This window comes from Podarcis tiliguerta (genome assembly GCF_965153285.1).
Source record: "Podarcis tiliguerta genome assembly, chromosome: 1".
NCBI classification, from domain to species: domain Eukaryota; kingdom Metazoa; phylum Chordata; class Lepidosauria; order Squamata; family Lacertidae; genus Podarcis; species Podarcis tiliguerta.
The window spans coordinates 11,799,242-11,816,132 of record NC_139534.1 but is presented as its reverse complement, the minus strand read 5'-3'; the positions used below and the strand labels follow the sequence as shown (position 1 = coordinate 11,816,132).

The following is a 16,891-nucleotide window of genomic DNA, read 5'->3' as shown; positions in this document are numbered from 1 at the left end:
CACGAAAATAGCTGTTTACTTGGCCGTTTTACTGTGTCGTGACGGCTGAAATGTCAATTCAGTGGAGCACTTACTGTTCCCAACCCTAACCCTGCGGAAAGCCATCTAATTAGACTTTAATAAGAAATTTTTCACACCGGGTACCACCTGACCTTCCTCCGCCTCTGCCCTTGGAATACTTTTTCTGCAAGTGTGCCTTGCATCCCTTCATAAGTCTCTACTGAAACAGAACATTCACCTTTTGAAGACATTACTTATTCAGCAATGTTACTATTCCTCTATACACACCCACTTTTGCTTTTAATTAGGTCATCATGTACACAAATATCATTAGCAGGAATTGGAAGTTTAATGCCATCTTCGTTAATAGTGTCTCTCAAAACAAGAGGATACCAGCTTGCTGCTTCACATCAGACCAGAGGAAGAAAATACTGACAATCCCACACTTGTGAAATCTGGGAATGTCTAAAGCTCAAATTTCAGTATGTGTAGACAAGAGTTTGAGGCAAAAGCATGAAATGCAACAAGTGCCTGGAAATCCCTGCATTCAAGGGCTCGTTGCTTCAGTCCATCACCATGCCCTGCGCAGGTGGATAAAGGAAAATATTGCATCACAAGACCACAAACCTGCTGCATGCGGAGCATAGATTGACCTAGCTCCCTAAGGTGGTGTCCAAACATAGTGAAGCATTAAAAATACCCACTTAGCTTATCTGAAAATACTCAGATTGGGAGATACGCAACACCTGTTAGTTAAAGGATTTCAATGCAAGTTTTATACACACTTTCGGGGACTGTAACTTTACGGTATCCTAGATCAGACCTTCCACCTTCCAAGCTCCCTCTAAAGTTCTTGGAGCCACTCAAAATTAGGAGTGTCCTTAACGCTATTTTTGCGTCCATTGCAGTTTATGACATCTTGATATTATCTGGAACTATTACAAAGAGAGACACAGTTATTCCCGGAACCAACAGGAATTTAATTTAATCTCGGTCCACACAGCAGTTCAATTAATGCCATATCTGGCAAGGAGGGGACAACCTCAAGACGCTTGGAGGGGATTTGAGTGTGCTTTCTTTTTTTTATTTAGGACTTGTAACAAGAGGGTTTAGTACACAGCAACAGTTAATTCCAAATACAGTTTAAAAACTCTTAAAAATTTATGCTCCCTCACTCATTGGAAGGTGGTTTAATGGCACACACAGTAAAACATAATTAACAGGGCTTTCTTTAGAATCCTGCACAATTCTCACCATCTGTGAGGTCACCACAAGAGCTCAGGAAATAAACACTTGCCACTAGTAGCAGAAGTTGCTCAGTGTAAACCAAATTGGAGTTTGTTTCCATTGCGATAGGTTTCAGAAACCTATCCATACATAAGCAATGATAGTTACGTGAGAAAAATAAGCACCTGATCATCGAGATTCAGCAAGATCCTAACGGACACCAGCCTGTGCTTTTTACCCAGACTCTTAGAATTTGGTACACACGATAGATAGCATCATCAATAAGAAAAGAATCACTGAACTGCATACAATTTCATTCTCCGGTCCAAGAACAACTCGGGTCTCAAAATTTTATGCTCGTCTCAAGGCATGCCTGTTTGCTGCCTTTAGAAACGGCGCTAAGAAAAAAGACAGGCATATGCCATTCTTCTCAAGAAAGCACATTAACTACAAACAAAGGTATGGTCAAATGCTGCATATACATCATAGCAGCTGCAGAAGATGGTAAATCTAATACTCGAGTAACAATGACAGTCCCTCCAAATTTCATTTGCCTAGGAAAATCTGGCCTTTGAAATAAAAATATCAAGGCGACCTAGATTTAGGCAACATCAGTTAGCTTCATTTTGCATTTAAATACCGCAACACTCCTCATTTGGAAAAAGTGAGTGTCTTAATACTGCAGGTTTAAGAGTCATGGGTGTTATCCAACCAAGTTTTACTCAAAGTAGGCCCACTGATATTGGTCACATTTCCTTAATTTCAACGGATCCATTTATGAGTAAAACCTACGAGTTGGCTACCACCCCATTCTCTCTCATTTGCAGGGAATCATTTCTCGTGAACAAGGACTATCCCCATCTTCATTTAGGATATGAGCTGTGCACCGTTTTTTAACATCTATGTCTGCCTCTTATGTCTCCCACACACAAAGTTAACACCGAGAGGTTAACCAGCATCACTGAGAAAACACCCCCCGGTTATCAAGTTTTAAAGTCATCATTCCCCTCATTAAGCTTATGACACTTTCAAATACTGTTCTGTGTTCAAAGGCTGCCCCAGAAACTACAAATTGGAAGACACCCTATTTCCATTCATACATCATGCTCCATTCAATTTTAGCACCAAACCTAGCCATGCCCTTGGTTGGCTTTCCCCGGCAGAATTTGCTTGGGGAAATTTAGAATTAGCCCCCCTTTCCTACAGGGGAAAGTGTTTCCTGCTTTGTGTTTGGCTCAAAGCCGAGATCAATGGGATAACACTGAGAAAAACTGAACATTTAAGGCTTTCGCCCAGCAGAGATTGGAAAACACTAGAAGTCAGTTCTACTTACTTGAAGATGCCACTTCAAAAATTGAATGACGGCAGCCCAGGTAAGAAATTGTTACTTTAAAGAGAGTAAGTTGGCAACCGTTATCCTCCTTGGGACGGGGGGGGGGGCAGGGAGAATCACCCCACACAGCTAGATGTTGATGCGAAAACTCAACAGCTCCCAAGGTTCATTCCACCCCGAAACCTTGTGGAAAGGGACCCATTTATTCAAGGTCCTCAGCGATGCTCCAATGATGGGGATCTGCCATCAGGCAATGTCCCGCTAACGGACAGGCCTGGGTTTTCCCAATATTTGCATGCAAGATTACAGAAGAGAGTCGGGAACAAAGGGACTTTTTAATATCGTCATGACATGATCCAAAATGGGGGGGGGGGGGGGCAAAGACAGAAAAGCTCCGCATGTTCGAGTGATGGCACCGAACCTTAGCGTTAGCAGCGCATAGCATCTGCAAACTGGCGGCCAACGTTTCATGAGCCTCTTATTAAATTCTCTTCTCCCACCCACCTTCTAAACATTGCTACTATAGTCCAAGGTAGCAAGACAAAACTCACTTGCAGGTCTTCAGAGCACCTTCTGTGCCACGCTTGTGTGCCGTGCAGAGCCGTGGAGTACGGTCTATGTCCCTCTTTCCCTTTACATAGCATGTGCGCAAGGCTTCAGGAGCAAAACTAGGGGGACAGTGGTAAGTTTACACAAAGCAGAGCAGAGGCAGCCCCTGGAAAGAACAACCAACCGGAAGCAAAGACTCCAGCGATACATCATTCCTACTCTAGATTGGCAACTCTTCTGGCTTGGAAGGATTTGTTCCTGGTGTTGTGGAAAACGAGATTTTGTCTTTAAGCAGGAAGCCAATGCAAGCGGCAGGAAGAACACACACATCTTGGATCCATTACTTGCATGAGTGGGGAGAAGGAAGGCCAAGGGCATGAAAGCCATTTTATGAAGGAATAAATGATCAGGAGCTTGATACCGGATCATACATAGAACTCTTACACTGTTTGCACTTAAGAGGCTGAAAGTAAATGATCAAATCATCATAACTTTTAACACCTCAATTTGATTTTTGAAAGCAGGACTCTATGGGGAGAAAATGATTTTATTTCCAATTTCCCAGGCCTGTCCCCCCCACCCTCTTTTTCCCATCCCCCACCCACCCCCTTTTCTTTTCTTTAAAAAAGAAGTAAACATTAAATTAAAAAAGGGAACGTTTAGAGGAAATTACAACCGATAGATGGAGTACCACCCTCACTGACTTGAAATAGCATGCAGTCAATGCAACATTACATACATACAAAGTCTGATTACTTTGGGCCGTGTACATATCATCCCTAAACATTCTACAGAATTCAAAACTGTACAAAATAAAAAAAGCGTAAAATCCAAGGAATTTCTTTACGTTAGTACTGCAGAATAGAAAGTGTAAGACCAGCAAGAGGCGAGCAATCTGGAAAGACCGTCTGCAGCAGCTTCATGGAAAGTGATCTTGGCCCGGGAGGTTTGTGGGGAACGGCCACAAAATCAAGTCTTCTAGGGCACTGCCCCCCACAGGAGCCGGGAACAATCATCAGAGTCCCTCTCCACACAACCAAGGAAATGCAACCATTAAAAAAAAAACCCAGTGCAGAGAAGCTCCTTATAAACCAATTCTATAGTGAAAGCACTTTTAAAAGGGGTGAACCCACTACAGATACAATCTCAGAAGCTTCTCCAAACAACTTGTGTGCGTGAGGAATCTGTCCGGATTGGACCTACACTCCAGACCAGCTTCCCTTGCTCTTAGAAATAAAACCAAGCTGCAACCTCAAAAGCGGCAGATTATGATATTTCGGCATCGGAACCGCAGGCCTGCTGTTTGGTCAGCTGTATAATCTAAGATGAACGATATTGTGGCGTTTTCCAGAAGGGCTGAGAAGACAGCAACTCTCTTAAGATGTGACGAATCCGGCACTAAGGCAACCTGTTTGCTTTTTTTGTGGGGGGAGGGTGGAGCAATGGGGTGAGGTTTAATTGGGGGGTAAGTATTCTTGAGAAGTCAAGGGCCCAGTACCAGACTTAAAGTGCATCAACAATGGGGGAAATTAAGATGGGTCCCCAAACAGGGTGGTGGGGGATGCTCCCCTCCCCGCAGGAGCAGTTGGAGAAGAAGGAAACTCTAATTCAAGCATCCTCGTTATCCTGCCTCGTTTCCTTCGGATTTTTCACGGCTATAAAAGCTCTTTGCAACATAGCACGCTACCTTGCAGGTACACAATGTGCTTTGCGCAGAAGGGAAAACAACATTTCTTTCCCCGTTTTTCTTTCCAGCACCTAGTTCTGTTGCAGGCATTCTGCATCAAAGCCCAGAACAATATCCGAGACTTGCCTCCTCCGGCACAGAATCAGATGAGAGCGCCAAGGGTTTATCGTGTCGAGCTGAGCAAGGGCTTTGAGGAGCTGCCACAGGGAGCACATGTGCGGAAGTCTGCATCTCCGTGCAGGTTCTTTGTGTGGCGAGCTGTGGTCTCAGGCCCGTGTGCATCCCAACACACACAGAACATTACACACACCAATACCTACATTTGTGGATGGTTGCATCGCGGCCATAATAGAAGACAACGTCCTCTCATGGCAGACAGAGCATGCACAAATGTAGATATGTAGGAGTCTTATCATGCGCATTCTGTGCAGGGAGTAAAGAGTAAAGACTGATCATGCCAGAAATTTGCCCTAATGCTCCAGTGCCTATAGGGCTACAGCCCCATAAAGCCTTGACAATCCAGTCCTGAAAGCCATCCCATTTTAGTGAGGCTAGAGCTGCTCGGAGCACTGATTTTGCGATCTTTGCAGGCGCTCCCCACATAAGCAAACTGTGCAGATGGGAGATACATAAAATCTACGCTAGATTCTTGGTACCGCTTGAATTCTGCTCCTGGCTCGAGCAAAGCATGATGAAGAAGATTTCCGAGCACACCAGCTGCGGAGGGTAAGCCAAGACAGCCTGCGCAGATAGAGGAACTAGATGCTTGCAAAACCACATTTTTGCTGGTCTCATGGAATTTTGGCTAGTTGGTGTTAAGAAAGGCAGGCTAGCATAACGTGGTTCCAGGTTCGTCACTTTTTGGTCACTATTCAAGTGAAGACTCAACGGGTCAGGGAGAGGTGTGGTTGAATTTTGCATATCCATGGTTCATTTGGGTTGCTGTTATGGGGGTCAGGATGGGGGCTATGGCATATTGGGGGGAGGGGAGACACATGTTCTTCCACACCACGGTTTCATCAAAAATTACAGGGATTCCTTTCAAAGCTGCTCTCTGTATGAGAGGGAATCTGCCATTGGCGGCGGCAGCAACTTCCTTCTGCAACTAACAACTGCTTGGAAAAGGCTATTTTTGAGGGAACCGTGATGTAGGAGGGAAATGGTTAACCCCCAACTACCCCATGCCTGATCCTGAATAAGACAGCTGCAATTTAACCAAAAGCAAAGACATTTCACGTGTCATCAAGTTTGGCCTTAAAACTTAAGAAGCCATTACAGCAGGCTTCTCCTCACATTTAAGAAAATCACCCATCTGAAAGACTGGAGAAAAGGTAGCTCAAGCTCTCTTCCGTTTCTAATTTGCCTTCAAAGGAAACCAAAACAGAAGGCAGCCCTCCAGATTCCTAGCAAGATCAGCTAACAGGCCTCAGCCACATTTGTCTGCCTGCCTCCACAAGTCTTTCATGATATGCACTGAAGTCAATTTGTACCATCCGATTGGTATGCATGATGATATTTGAGCCAAACAGCTCAAACGTTTAGCTGAAACTTGTGAATGAATTCAAACTTCCCCCACCTCTAGAGATATTGAATTCTTCTCTATTCAAATTCCCCAAACTATAAAACATGAGGTAATTTCAGAAGATTGCAGCCAGCCTTCGGGAGAAGAACCAGGGCTGAAGCCTGATATGTGAAACCACAAGATGTGGCTTATACGTATTCTGAAAGCAGAATCTGGACAATATGTCACGTATCAAGAGAGGAGGGTGCAAACTATTCCCCGTATATTTTTACAAATAGAGAGGCAGCCCAAATCTTAATTTCAAGCTTCAGCTTCCTTCCAACTTTTTTACAACCATTTCACCAAATGAGAAAGGCCTCGCTCGCAGCTTTCAAGCATCTATATAACAGGAGGCCAAGCAGAAAGCTACAACTTCCTGTGTTATCAAAGCAAGAGGAATGTGATTCGAAACCAGCTCCGTGTGCACCTGGATCAGGCTACATGCGCTGAACAGCTGCAGAAGTGTTTTGGGTCAGAGATGCAAGGAACCAACCTGAGATCCAGTTGGTGTGTGAACCCCAAAATGTTTGCCAGTACAATAACACTCTTTCCAATAGTAAGAGAGTGGAGAATGGGGACTTGGGGGAAGGCAAAGAGGGAGGGGGGTGGATGGCCTATCAAAGCCTTCAGCACTGGCATCCGGGATGTCCCAATACCAGGGCTTACATTATTCCTGAGAAAAATCCCATGTCTTGATTGAATGGGTCACAATTTGAGCAACGGATCGGTTAATTGGCAAGTTCGTTACATCTCCTATATCTACACCCGAATCGGTCAGCTTATTAAAATACGTCGTTCAGCTCAGCCCAGCCGCTGCTGGCAAATGGAAGAGCCATTTCTCCAAAACAACTCAAATCACTATTTTATAAAATGGTTTTGGGGGGGGGGGGGGAGCAAAACAAAAAAAAATAAGAGTGGTTTTGTTTACAATGATCCTTCCTTCCTTCAGTTCATTTGACAGGGCCCCCCCAGCCGCTGTAGAAGAACTGGGGAGCCCAACAACCTCATGGCAAGCAAGGTGCAAATCTGCCTCTTGTTGTGGCCGTCTTCACTCTGAGTAATGCATGATGGACTCCACGTAGTTCCCTGGGAAGAGTCCCGTTACTCCATTCATCACCCCTTCATACCAACCATCGTCGTTTTTCTTAATGACGTAGATGATGGCGCCTTCCTGGAAGGAGAGTTCATCTTCCTTGTCTTTAGTGTAGTCGTAGATCGCCACAACTAGGAGCAAACAGAAAAAGGAGAGAATAGAAAGATCCCAAGAAAGCAGTTGCCTGAACTGAAGGCAATGTCAAAGTCATATTATAGCTTTCATTTGGGCAATCCCTCATTTCCCAAACAGCAGAAATGTCTCTTTAGCAGTAGCCAATTTGAATGTTGTCTTTCTCCCTATTTGCGCAAGAAGCCAGTTCCTCGCCCCAAAGGCCAAAACGTGACTTTAGAGATTTCAGAATATTTTGTGCTCAAATGCTGCAGTTCTAAAAATAAAAATGGGAGAAATTTTGGCCTACTCCACGCCTCTCATTCCAATATACAAAAGACTGAACCAAGTAATCGCTACTACTGAAAAAGAGGAAGTTTATTTAGGGTTTCCCAAATGACCAATGTATAAAACTATTTTGGAAAAAGTCAACACAACATGATGCTCCCCCTCTGGTTTCATATAATAAAAAGGGGATCTTGGTGAGAACAGTCCCCACATGGTAAATTGATGGGTTACGGCATCCTTAAAAAATGCTGCTTGCTTCCCTAAAAGTAGCAAAAGGCAGGTCTATCGAGGAATTCTAACTGTTCGTTTCCTTTCTCAAACTTGTGCAGTGATGAAATGGAGATGAATTTAGTTTCTGCATACGAGCAAAAAAACAAACAGGCCAGGAAAGATTTGCAAGAGAGAAAGAAAAACCAATTCAGTTCAAAAGGACTGTCCGCCTATTGTTGTTTTTCTAGAATATCAGATGCAGAACTTCCAATATCTTTTGGTAGTTCTGCGTAGTTCTGTTTTACTACGGCCCACAAATTCAGGTGGCTGAAGACCTTATGGAATTACTTTTTAATCGGCTAAGATTCCCTTTCTTTCTGCATTCTTTCTCATGCACAAAAACTTCTTTCGTTTCTTTCCTCTCCAAGGGGAAAAAAGGGGGAATTTGAATTAATGTTAGCTTACAGATGTAATAAGAAATATGAATTAACTCACTATTCAATATGCTTTTTCACGCTGTGATCTGTTATGCGACAGAGCAAAGGATACTAGAGGACAGTCACTCAGCAGGCATGGGAAACCTCCAGCCTGAGAGTCAAATTAAGCCTGCCAAGGGTCCTAATTTGGCCTGTGAGGCCATTTTTCCAACAGCCATGCCTTGAAGTCAGGGGAGGAGCAGGCAAAGCCGCAAGGAAATAATGGATCTAGAGTGCAAACCAGATCGTTGCAGTCAGTGCTGAATGCAAGCCAGCTGGGATCAGCCCACCACAGAGCTCCCCACCAGAACACCTGTGTGGAGCTGATCCCTCTGGCTTACCAGCCCTGCTTGACGGCAGGAATCGTTGCATCTGGGAGCTCCAATCAGACAAGTCAAGCTGATCCCAGCAGGCATGCATTTGGCACTGAGGAGCAAGTGGAGCTCCCAGTGAGTGGGGGAGTTCAGGATCCAGCCCACCAGCCAGATCCTACTTCCCAGCCCTGTGGTGCGAGTTTGCAAGAATGACAATTGTTAATGGGGAGGATACGGAAAACAGGTTTTTCTTACCAAACCGCAAGATTTGAAAGAGCTGGCTTGCTTATTAAATAAAAAAAGAGTAAACACAGATCCAAGCCGTTCCCTGCTTGTACTGGAATCCTGGGGAAACTAGCAAAGTACCGGCTACCAGGATCCAGCGCCAGCCGAGAGAGCAGCAGTTGCTTCACAGGGACTGGCCAACGTGGGTTTTGTCTTCCCTCATGCTGAAGGAAGTGGATCGGACTCTGAGACACACCATCAACTGGTAAAATATTAATTTCACGTTGTGCCACTACCGGGTGACATAACATCTGAAGAATCTCAAGGATGAGGCATCGCCAGTAAGGTGCAGTGAGCTGAACTCATGTCAAATGGCTGGAAAAGACTCTTGCCTCAGTGGTTAACTCTACGGTTAGAACTTCCAGCATATGTACCTTTCTCCAAGTAGGTCCTTGGTGCCCACGGTGGATCCTCTTCAGCGTATGGGTCGCTGTATTCTACCACAGCGGCTTCTTCCTCCTCATAATCTTCTGGAGGAGGTGGTGGTGGTGGGGATTCATCAAAGACTGGCTCATCTACTGGGGGTGGGGGTGGAGGTGTGTCTGAAACTAGAGGAGCAAAAATCCACACTGCAGTTCCTAGAAAAATCCACACTGCAGTTCCTAGAATTTAAAGGCTATACAGCACATCCAATACATTAAGAGCTTTACAAGTCTTATTCCCCCCCCCCCGCCTCTGTCCAGTGTCTGCTTCGATGGGTTGTCCTCCTTTTACAGAAAAGATCCAAGGCAGTGCTTGTAATCACTGATCAAGGTTCAAAGTTCACCTTCCATCGAGTCTGACACTCAAACACTGGACATCGGGGAAAACAGCAGCTTTTCCACTTTAGGGAAGAGGTAGCTCATCTGTGGCCCTGTAGGTGTCTTTGGGCCATTGCTCCCATCATCTCTGACAATTAAGCAGTGCTGGAGGACCAGCCTTTTTCTGGAGAGATTCATGTTCCACATTACCTGCTGCTAGCTCTTCCAAATCCAGTCTCAGAGGCAGTATGTCTCTGAACATCATTTGCTAGGGAACTCAAAAGGGGGGGAAAGTGCTATAGCTCTTGCACTCTTCTAGTGGTTTTTTATAGATATCTGGCTGGCCTGAAAATGTTGGACTTCGTGGGTCTTTGGTTGAATTCAGTAGGGGTGTCCTTATGTTCTCAATCCCATATGGTTATGCTGAATGGCAGTTCCTTGTTAAGTCGCTTTTTTTTTGCTTTGGGGCGGACTGCATGTGCTTTAGATTGTAAAGCAGGAACTTTGAAGCTCTGAGTTTAATCACTATGTGGACACTGCTGCAGTGGGGGCCAGAAGGTAATCGACCCAATCCCACATGAAAAACAAGTGTTCCTCTTCTGCCTGGCAGAAGACCACAGCGTCACACTTTGCAAAATGCACTGTCTTGGCTGCTGACTGTTAGATGCACAAAATTTATGAAACAGTCTATGAACAACCAATCTAAATGTGGAACGTCTGCTAGATGATAAGCGAGTGGGCATTACAAGGTTGTCTGTGATCAAGAGACATTGTCATCATCCAAACCTAACGCCTGCAGGTGAGTTTAAGCTTACTAAAATATCTCTACCTGAATCAAAGGACAATAAAAACGCATACTTACTATTCTCCTGAACTCTGGCCACAAATCCCATGAGTGGTAACTGAGGAGTTACCTGTAGGATAGAGGGAGGCGGAGGCGCAAGAGACACTGCAGAAAAGGAACGACAACAAAAAAAGCAGGCCTCCGGTTAGAAAAGTTGAACCCAAAACATGAGAGATTGCATGGGCACTGTGGTTTCCTACTCAATGCAAGAAAACTTGAACCCAGCTGCCAAGGACAACACTGAAATTTGCTTGAAGTTGTATTAATCATCAGGCTTGTTTCTTAACTTGACATCTTTCTGCAGCACCTGCAGACAGAGCTGTTCCACCAGGCCTTTGGCCAAGGCACAGTCTGAGCCCCTCCTTTGGTAATCCTCATAGAACTCTAGCCCAGTGGTTGCCATTATTTTGATTCTGAATTGATTTTAGAATGTATTTCAATTAATTGATTATGGATTTTATGTAAACTGTGCTATTTTTATTGTAGTTAGCTGCTCTAAGCCCGGCTTTGGCTGGGGAGGGAGGGATATAAATAACATATTCTTATTCTTATTCTTATTAAACAGAAGTAATTGATGCTTAAGGGACTCGTCTCCTGCAGTCTCCACAGAACCAGTCCTGAAACAAGTCCGGCAGAAGCACAGAAATCCTTGGCTATTAGGAAGGCAGTCTGGTGCAGTCAGGGAAAATATTCCCCAACCCACAAGGACTTTCCAGTGCTTCATTTTTACATAGCCTGCATTTGCATTACCAAAGACCAACGTTTACAGCTTCGTATTTCTTCATAAAAATTCAACATCTACAAGCAAATTAGAAAGCAATCTCTTAACCCGGTCTGAGAAAATGTTCAGGATTGGGACTTAGAATAACTTTACTTGAGGTGTTTCTGAGCACACAGAACACTTTCATGAACTGTGTGACCTGACTGTTTAAAACAGGATTTTAGAAGTGTGCTTATGCGATTAAGCACCATTCTGCATGGCTTTGAGACAGCAGCTGAAACAATTTACTTCCTTCCACAGAAGTCCATGGGAATCTTTCACTTCTATGGGTAGGTAAAGTAGCTGCACTTGGGGTCACAGTTTAGCTGGAAGCAAAACCCAATCCCGGCCCCCAGGTCTTGGCAACTTGAGAGTCAGGGCAGAATTTAGGTTTTCCCCGCAACTCAATGATGTCAGAGACTCCCATTCTTTTACTCTCTGCTGAGTCGTTCAGTGGGTGCTACTCATTTCTAAATGAGAATATTTCAGCACTCACAACTTTTTGAAAATTGAGCTACCTATATACTTGCCCCCTCAGATCATGGTTGCTGCCAATCGCTTCATTTTTAAAATCAAGCTGTCGTGTGCAGAACCTATTTTTGCTTTGCTTTCTCTTGTACAGTGTGTGCCTTTAACATGGGGAAGCCTATGCAGGAGTGCACTTCATGTACAATGAAAAGAATGAGAACCAGTCCCAAGATCTCCCCCAGCAAGCACCACGCCCCTTCTCCCTAGCTGAAGCCCATGTTCTCAAATGCATTCTTCTTCTGATACTCCCTCAATGAAAAGGTAACAGGCCAATTTTCCAATGGCATTCCTTGCTCCCCTATCCTGTGATTTCCCTCCCTCTTTATGGCACCACAGTAATCTGGTTGTCCTCAGGAGTCCTCTCCCGACAGTGAGTCTTTGTTGGAAGTCCTTTTGCCTCTACCCTGGACGAGGTCCAAGTCCACTGACATATCCCATCTTCTTTTGCTAAAACTCTACACTTACAAACCTCTCATTATTTGCGCCACGGGAAAGCCACTCTTTTTGTAAATTTACAATCCAAGCAAGCCACCCTTTTAACATTCTGCTTGGCTAAACAGATTGAATGAGAACTACCTAATCTTTATTGGCTATTTGGCATCTTCTGTGGTGTCTCGACAACGAAATGACCGACTAATGAAGGGCCACCCATTTAACAACTCTTACCACAAAAAAGGATTCCACAAAACAGGCTGAGCATCCAGAAAACACCTTTGCATAAAAACAAACCTTCAGAAGTCGGTCTCTCCATAAAAGAGTGAATAATCATAGGTTCTCTCCATCAGCATGCCAAGAGTCATGCTTATTATTAACACCTTTCCACATTTGTGAGTGTTATGCGTTGTCATATTTAGGGACACTTCTCGGTATGTTTTGAACATGTACGCACACAAACACAAAATATTCCATACACAAATATTCAAGTTCAACAGGTGTGCAAACTCCAGACATCGTGCAGGTTATGTGCACTGAGTGAAGATCCATGATTAACATGCATATATATTCTAGGCACTTAGGTTCAGTAGACAGGTTTTGGTTTAGGTGTGGAAGAGCTAGACTTATGCCACAACATACCGTATTTGCTCTATAAGACTCACTTTTTCCCTCCTAAAAAGTAAGAGGAAATGTGCGTGCATCTTATGGAGGCTGCGCAGCTATCCCAGACACCAGAACAGGAAGAGGAATCGCTGCTTTCGCTGTGCAGCAATCCATCTTGCTTTTCTGGCTTCTGAGATTCAGAATATTTTTTTTCTTGTTTTCCACCTCCAAAAACTAGGTGCGTCTTGTGGTCTGGTGCGTCTTATAGAGCGAAAAATACAGTAAGTCATGAAGTTCAACCAGTGTGGCTTCTGTCAAGTTACAGGCTCTCAGACTAATCAATTCGCACGCCTATTTGCAGTTGTGCTCTTCAGGATTCCATCAACTGATCTCCTATGAAACATTGGCAAACTGACAAGATCACGGGGTTTTGCCTTCCCCATGCTTGCTTCTATGATGTGCAACTGATTCAAGCCAGGTTTCCTTCCAAACACAAGCCATCTCTTTAGCAAGTTGGCCACCTAGTGAACTAAGTACTGTGAGGGGAAACAAAATGTTGTCTCAGGGATAACCATGTTTGTCTGTTGCAGAAAACACCGAGGCTTTGGGCATCTTAAAGACTAACCTTTTCATGGCATAAGTTTCCACTTCAGATGAATAAAGTGTTATCTCAAGTTACAGGTATATGGTTTGGGCGGGGAATGGAGGGGGGGGGGGGCGCTTGTTAACAGTGAGGCCAGAGGAAAATAAAATGCAGAAAGTGCAGACAAACTGATAAATTACCAAAACAGCCACATTTCAAATACAGTGGTGCCTCGCAAGACGAAATTAATTCGTTCTGTGAGTCTCTTCGTCTAGCGGTTTTTTCGTCTTGCGAAGCAACCCTATTAGCGGCTTAGCGGCTTAGCGTTATTAGCGGTTTAGCGGCTATTAGCGGTTTAGCAGCTTAGAAAAAGGGGGTGGGGAGCGAAAAAAAATCTCAAGACTCGCAAGACATTTTCGTCTTGTGAAGCAAGCCCATAGGGAAATTCGTCCTGTGAAGCGCATCAAAAAACGGAAAACCCTTTCGTCTAGCGGGTTTTCCGTCTTGCGAGGCATTCGTCTTGCGGGGTACCACTGTATAATACTTTATCAAAGAAAGGCAACCCCTTCCCCGCAATCAGAGATTAATATTTAGGATTTTAAGGTGAAGGTCAAATTATTCATCATCGCCACAACATGTGGTTAGATCTTTAAAGGCACCACAACACTGGCATTTTTGTTGGTGGGTTAGAGTACTGATTTTCACTGCAGTCTATCTTACCTGGGTTCTGGCTATAAAAGGGTCCTCCATTCACCTGGTTTTGAAGGCTGTTCTGCGAAGTGATGGAAGGAGGACGCCTGTACGGCAAAGAGCCCCCTATTGTTGGAGGGGTGTGCCGAGTAGCAGGTCTGTTCATGCTGTAGAACTGAACAGGATGACCTGTTTCGGAAGGGAGAAACGTGTCAGGATAAGGACAAAAATGTTAAAGCTGAATCCTGCCTTTTCACATAAAGATTTCCGCTTCATATGAGTGGACTCTCCATGCCCTTACCACAGCAAAAAGACTGAAACTGATGAATTAGGAAAATAAAACTTTGGCTCCTTTCTACGATTGGATTGAAGACTTATACAAACTCGCGGCATATGAACAACTTGTATATAAATGCAGACTTGCCATGAACAAATTCAATGATATTTGGAATCCATTCTTACAAATACTGTAATAGGTTAAGATCTGGTGAGGTACAATAACAACTTTGTAAAGTATACAATTTTGGGTTCCCCCCTCCCCCCCTTTACTTTCCCTTCTACACAGGTGCTGTTTCTCTTTTCCTTTTTCTCTCTTTTATTTCGTCTCACCATGCTTGGCGGACGTATATGGTTATGTACAGTGGATGCTCGGGTTGTGAACATGATCTGAGAGGGATACAAGTTCGCAGCCACAGCGTTCGCAAACTGCAGTGGTGCTCTGTGCATGCATGGGTTGCGATTTGACGCTTCTGCGCATGCACGACCGCCGAAACCTGGAAGCAACCTGTTCCGGTACTTCCGGGTTTCGGCAGTCCGCAACCCAAAAAAACGCAACCTGAAGCATCTGTAACCCAAGGTATGACTGTAGTATTTAACTTTCAATAAAGATATCTATATCTATCTATATCTATCTATATCTATCTATATCTATCTATATCTATCCATATCTATCTATCTATATCTATATCTATATATCTATATATCTATCTCTATATATCTATATCTATATCTAGATATATAGATATCTAGATAGCTAGATATCTAGATATCTAGATATATAGATATATAAAGATTTCAGCTTTATCTAAAATGATGTTTGAACACAAAGGGTGGAACCCAATGTTTCATAAGTAGACCTTTGGCTCACACACCGGCTCTTCATCATTCCTACCTCCTCCTTGCAGCTTCTTGCCGCCCCGCCCCCGCAAAAAAACCCCCAAGGGGTCCCCCAAACCTCCAGAGCAAATCTGAGGTGTGAAAGAGAGGCTGCAGTGGTAAAGGGAGGAAGGTGAAATTCCACTGCATGACTGCAAGTCTACTCTGCTTGTGGGAAGACAGCTTTGGAAACAACCCACTGGTGTGTTTTTTCACATGCTTTTAAAGCTGCTCAGATGATTCAGAGGTTCGGCATTAACACAAACCCTACAATGTTACGCTTTTGAAAACGAAGCAATTCAGCTGACATAGCAGGCACATACGACGGGATACCTTAAATTACACTTCAAAGGAAACCTGTTAAGATGAATATGGGGCAGAGCAGAATGGTAGCATTCTACCCAGCATTTTAGAAAAGGAGGTCTCTGAGCTGATTCTCCATTAGCTCTCAAAGAAGCTGACGGAAACATGAAACCAGTACACGACCACAGTGTGCTCTGCCAGATTTTCCAGAGTAACTCAACTAAGGTTTAGTTCCTATATGCACGTTCACACATGTTGGAACGAACCACCGCAGCAGAAACTTTTACATCCATAATACTTTTGAATGGAAAGGGAACACATGTTTAGCAAAGCCAAAAAACTGCAAAATAATCAAATAGCAAACATCCATGTAAGAGTCAGCCGTGAACTGCTCCAAGTCTGAATGGGTTTCACCAGTCTCAGAACTATGCTGCTCGTTTCAGGTGGTCTCTTGCACCCCGCCTCAACTTTCAAATCCAAAAGCAGTGCCTTGGTAAAGTGTAGAGTAGGGCAATATTTTTCCCTAAAAGGTTAATCAATTAAACCTGAAAAATCTATTTTGCTACTTATTAATCAGTTGCTCCCCCTAAATATTAAACAGCCTCAGCCTTGCACACTGCCATCACTTAAGATTTACAACCATGATTCCAAGCAATGAGTTTCTGATACAATGTTACCTACAAAATGTTGAACTTGAGTTTTTTGAAACAAGCTGCAAATACCATACTTTTCCGTCTATAAGACGCGCCCGTGTATAAGACTTCCCCTATTTTGGGGGACTCAAATCTAAGAAAATGAGGTGAGATGGCACAGAGTCATTGAGCTTTTTGCAGAGGATTGCTCAGCATTGTTGAGCTTTTTTAAGGGGGGAATTGCCGAAAATAGCTCACCCATATGCATCGCAAAATCTGCCTCCCATCGCCGGCAGCAGCTGCAATTCACCCGCCCAACTGCCAAAGCGTCAGCCAATCAACACCACCCACTGATGCAGCAACCAATCACACGCACAATAGCCGCTGACAGCTGCGGCAGCAACCAATCAAACGCCCACCCTATGCACTACCCATGTATAAGACGACCCCCACTTTTTACCATGATTTGAAAAGGGGAAAAAAA

General features: G+C 44.0%; 1 protein-coding gene across 16 annotated transcripts in view; it reads right to left on the bottom strand.

Annotated features, from left to right (window-relative positions):
- Positions 1 to 959: 959 nt before the first annotated feature.
- The window catches only part of ABI2 (abl interactor 2), a 73,260-nt gene continuing 57,328 nt past the window's right edge, over positions 960 to 16,891 (bottom strand). For all 16 annotated transcript variants that reach the window (XM_083409778.1, XM_083409783.1, XM_083409785.1 and 13 more), the window contains 4 exons: positions 14,348 to 14,506; positions 10,737 to 10,823; positions 9,509 to 9,682; positions 960 to 7,581 (listed from right to left, as the gene is read on the bottom strand). In XM_083409778.1, the coding sequence (XP_083265904.1) occupies positions 7,406 to 7,581; positions 9,509 to 9,682; positions 10,737 to 10,823; positions 14,348 to 14,506 (596 nt within the window). In that variant the 3' untranslated portion in view covers positions 960 to 7,405. The remainder of the gene's footprint in view (positions 7,582 to 9,508; positions 9,683 to 10,736; positions 10,824 to 14,347; positions 14,507 to 16,891) is intronic.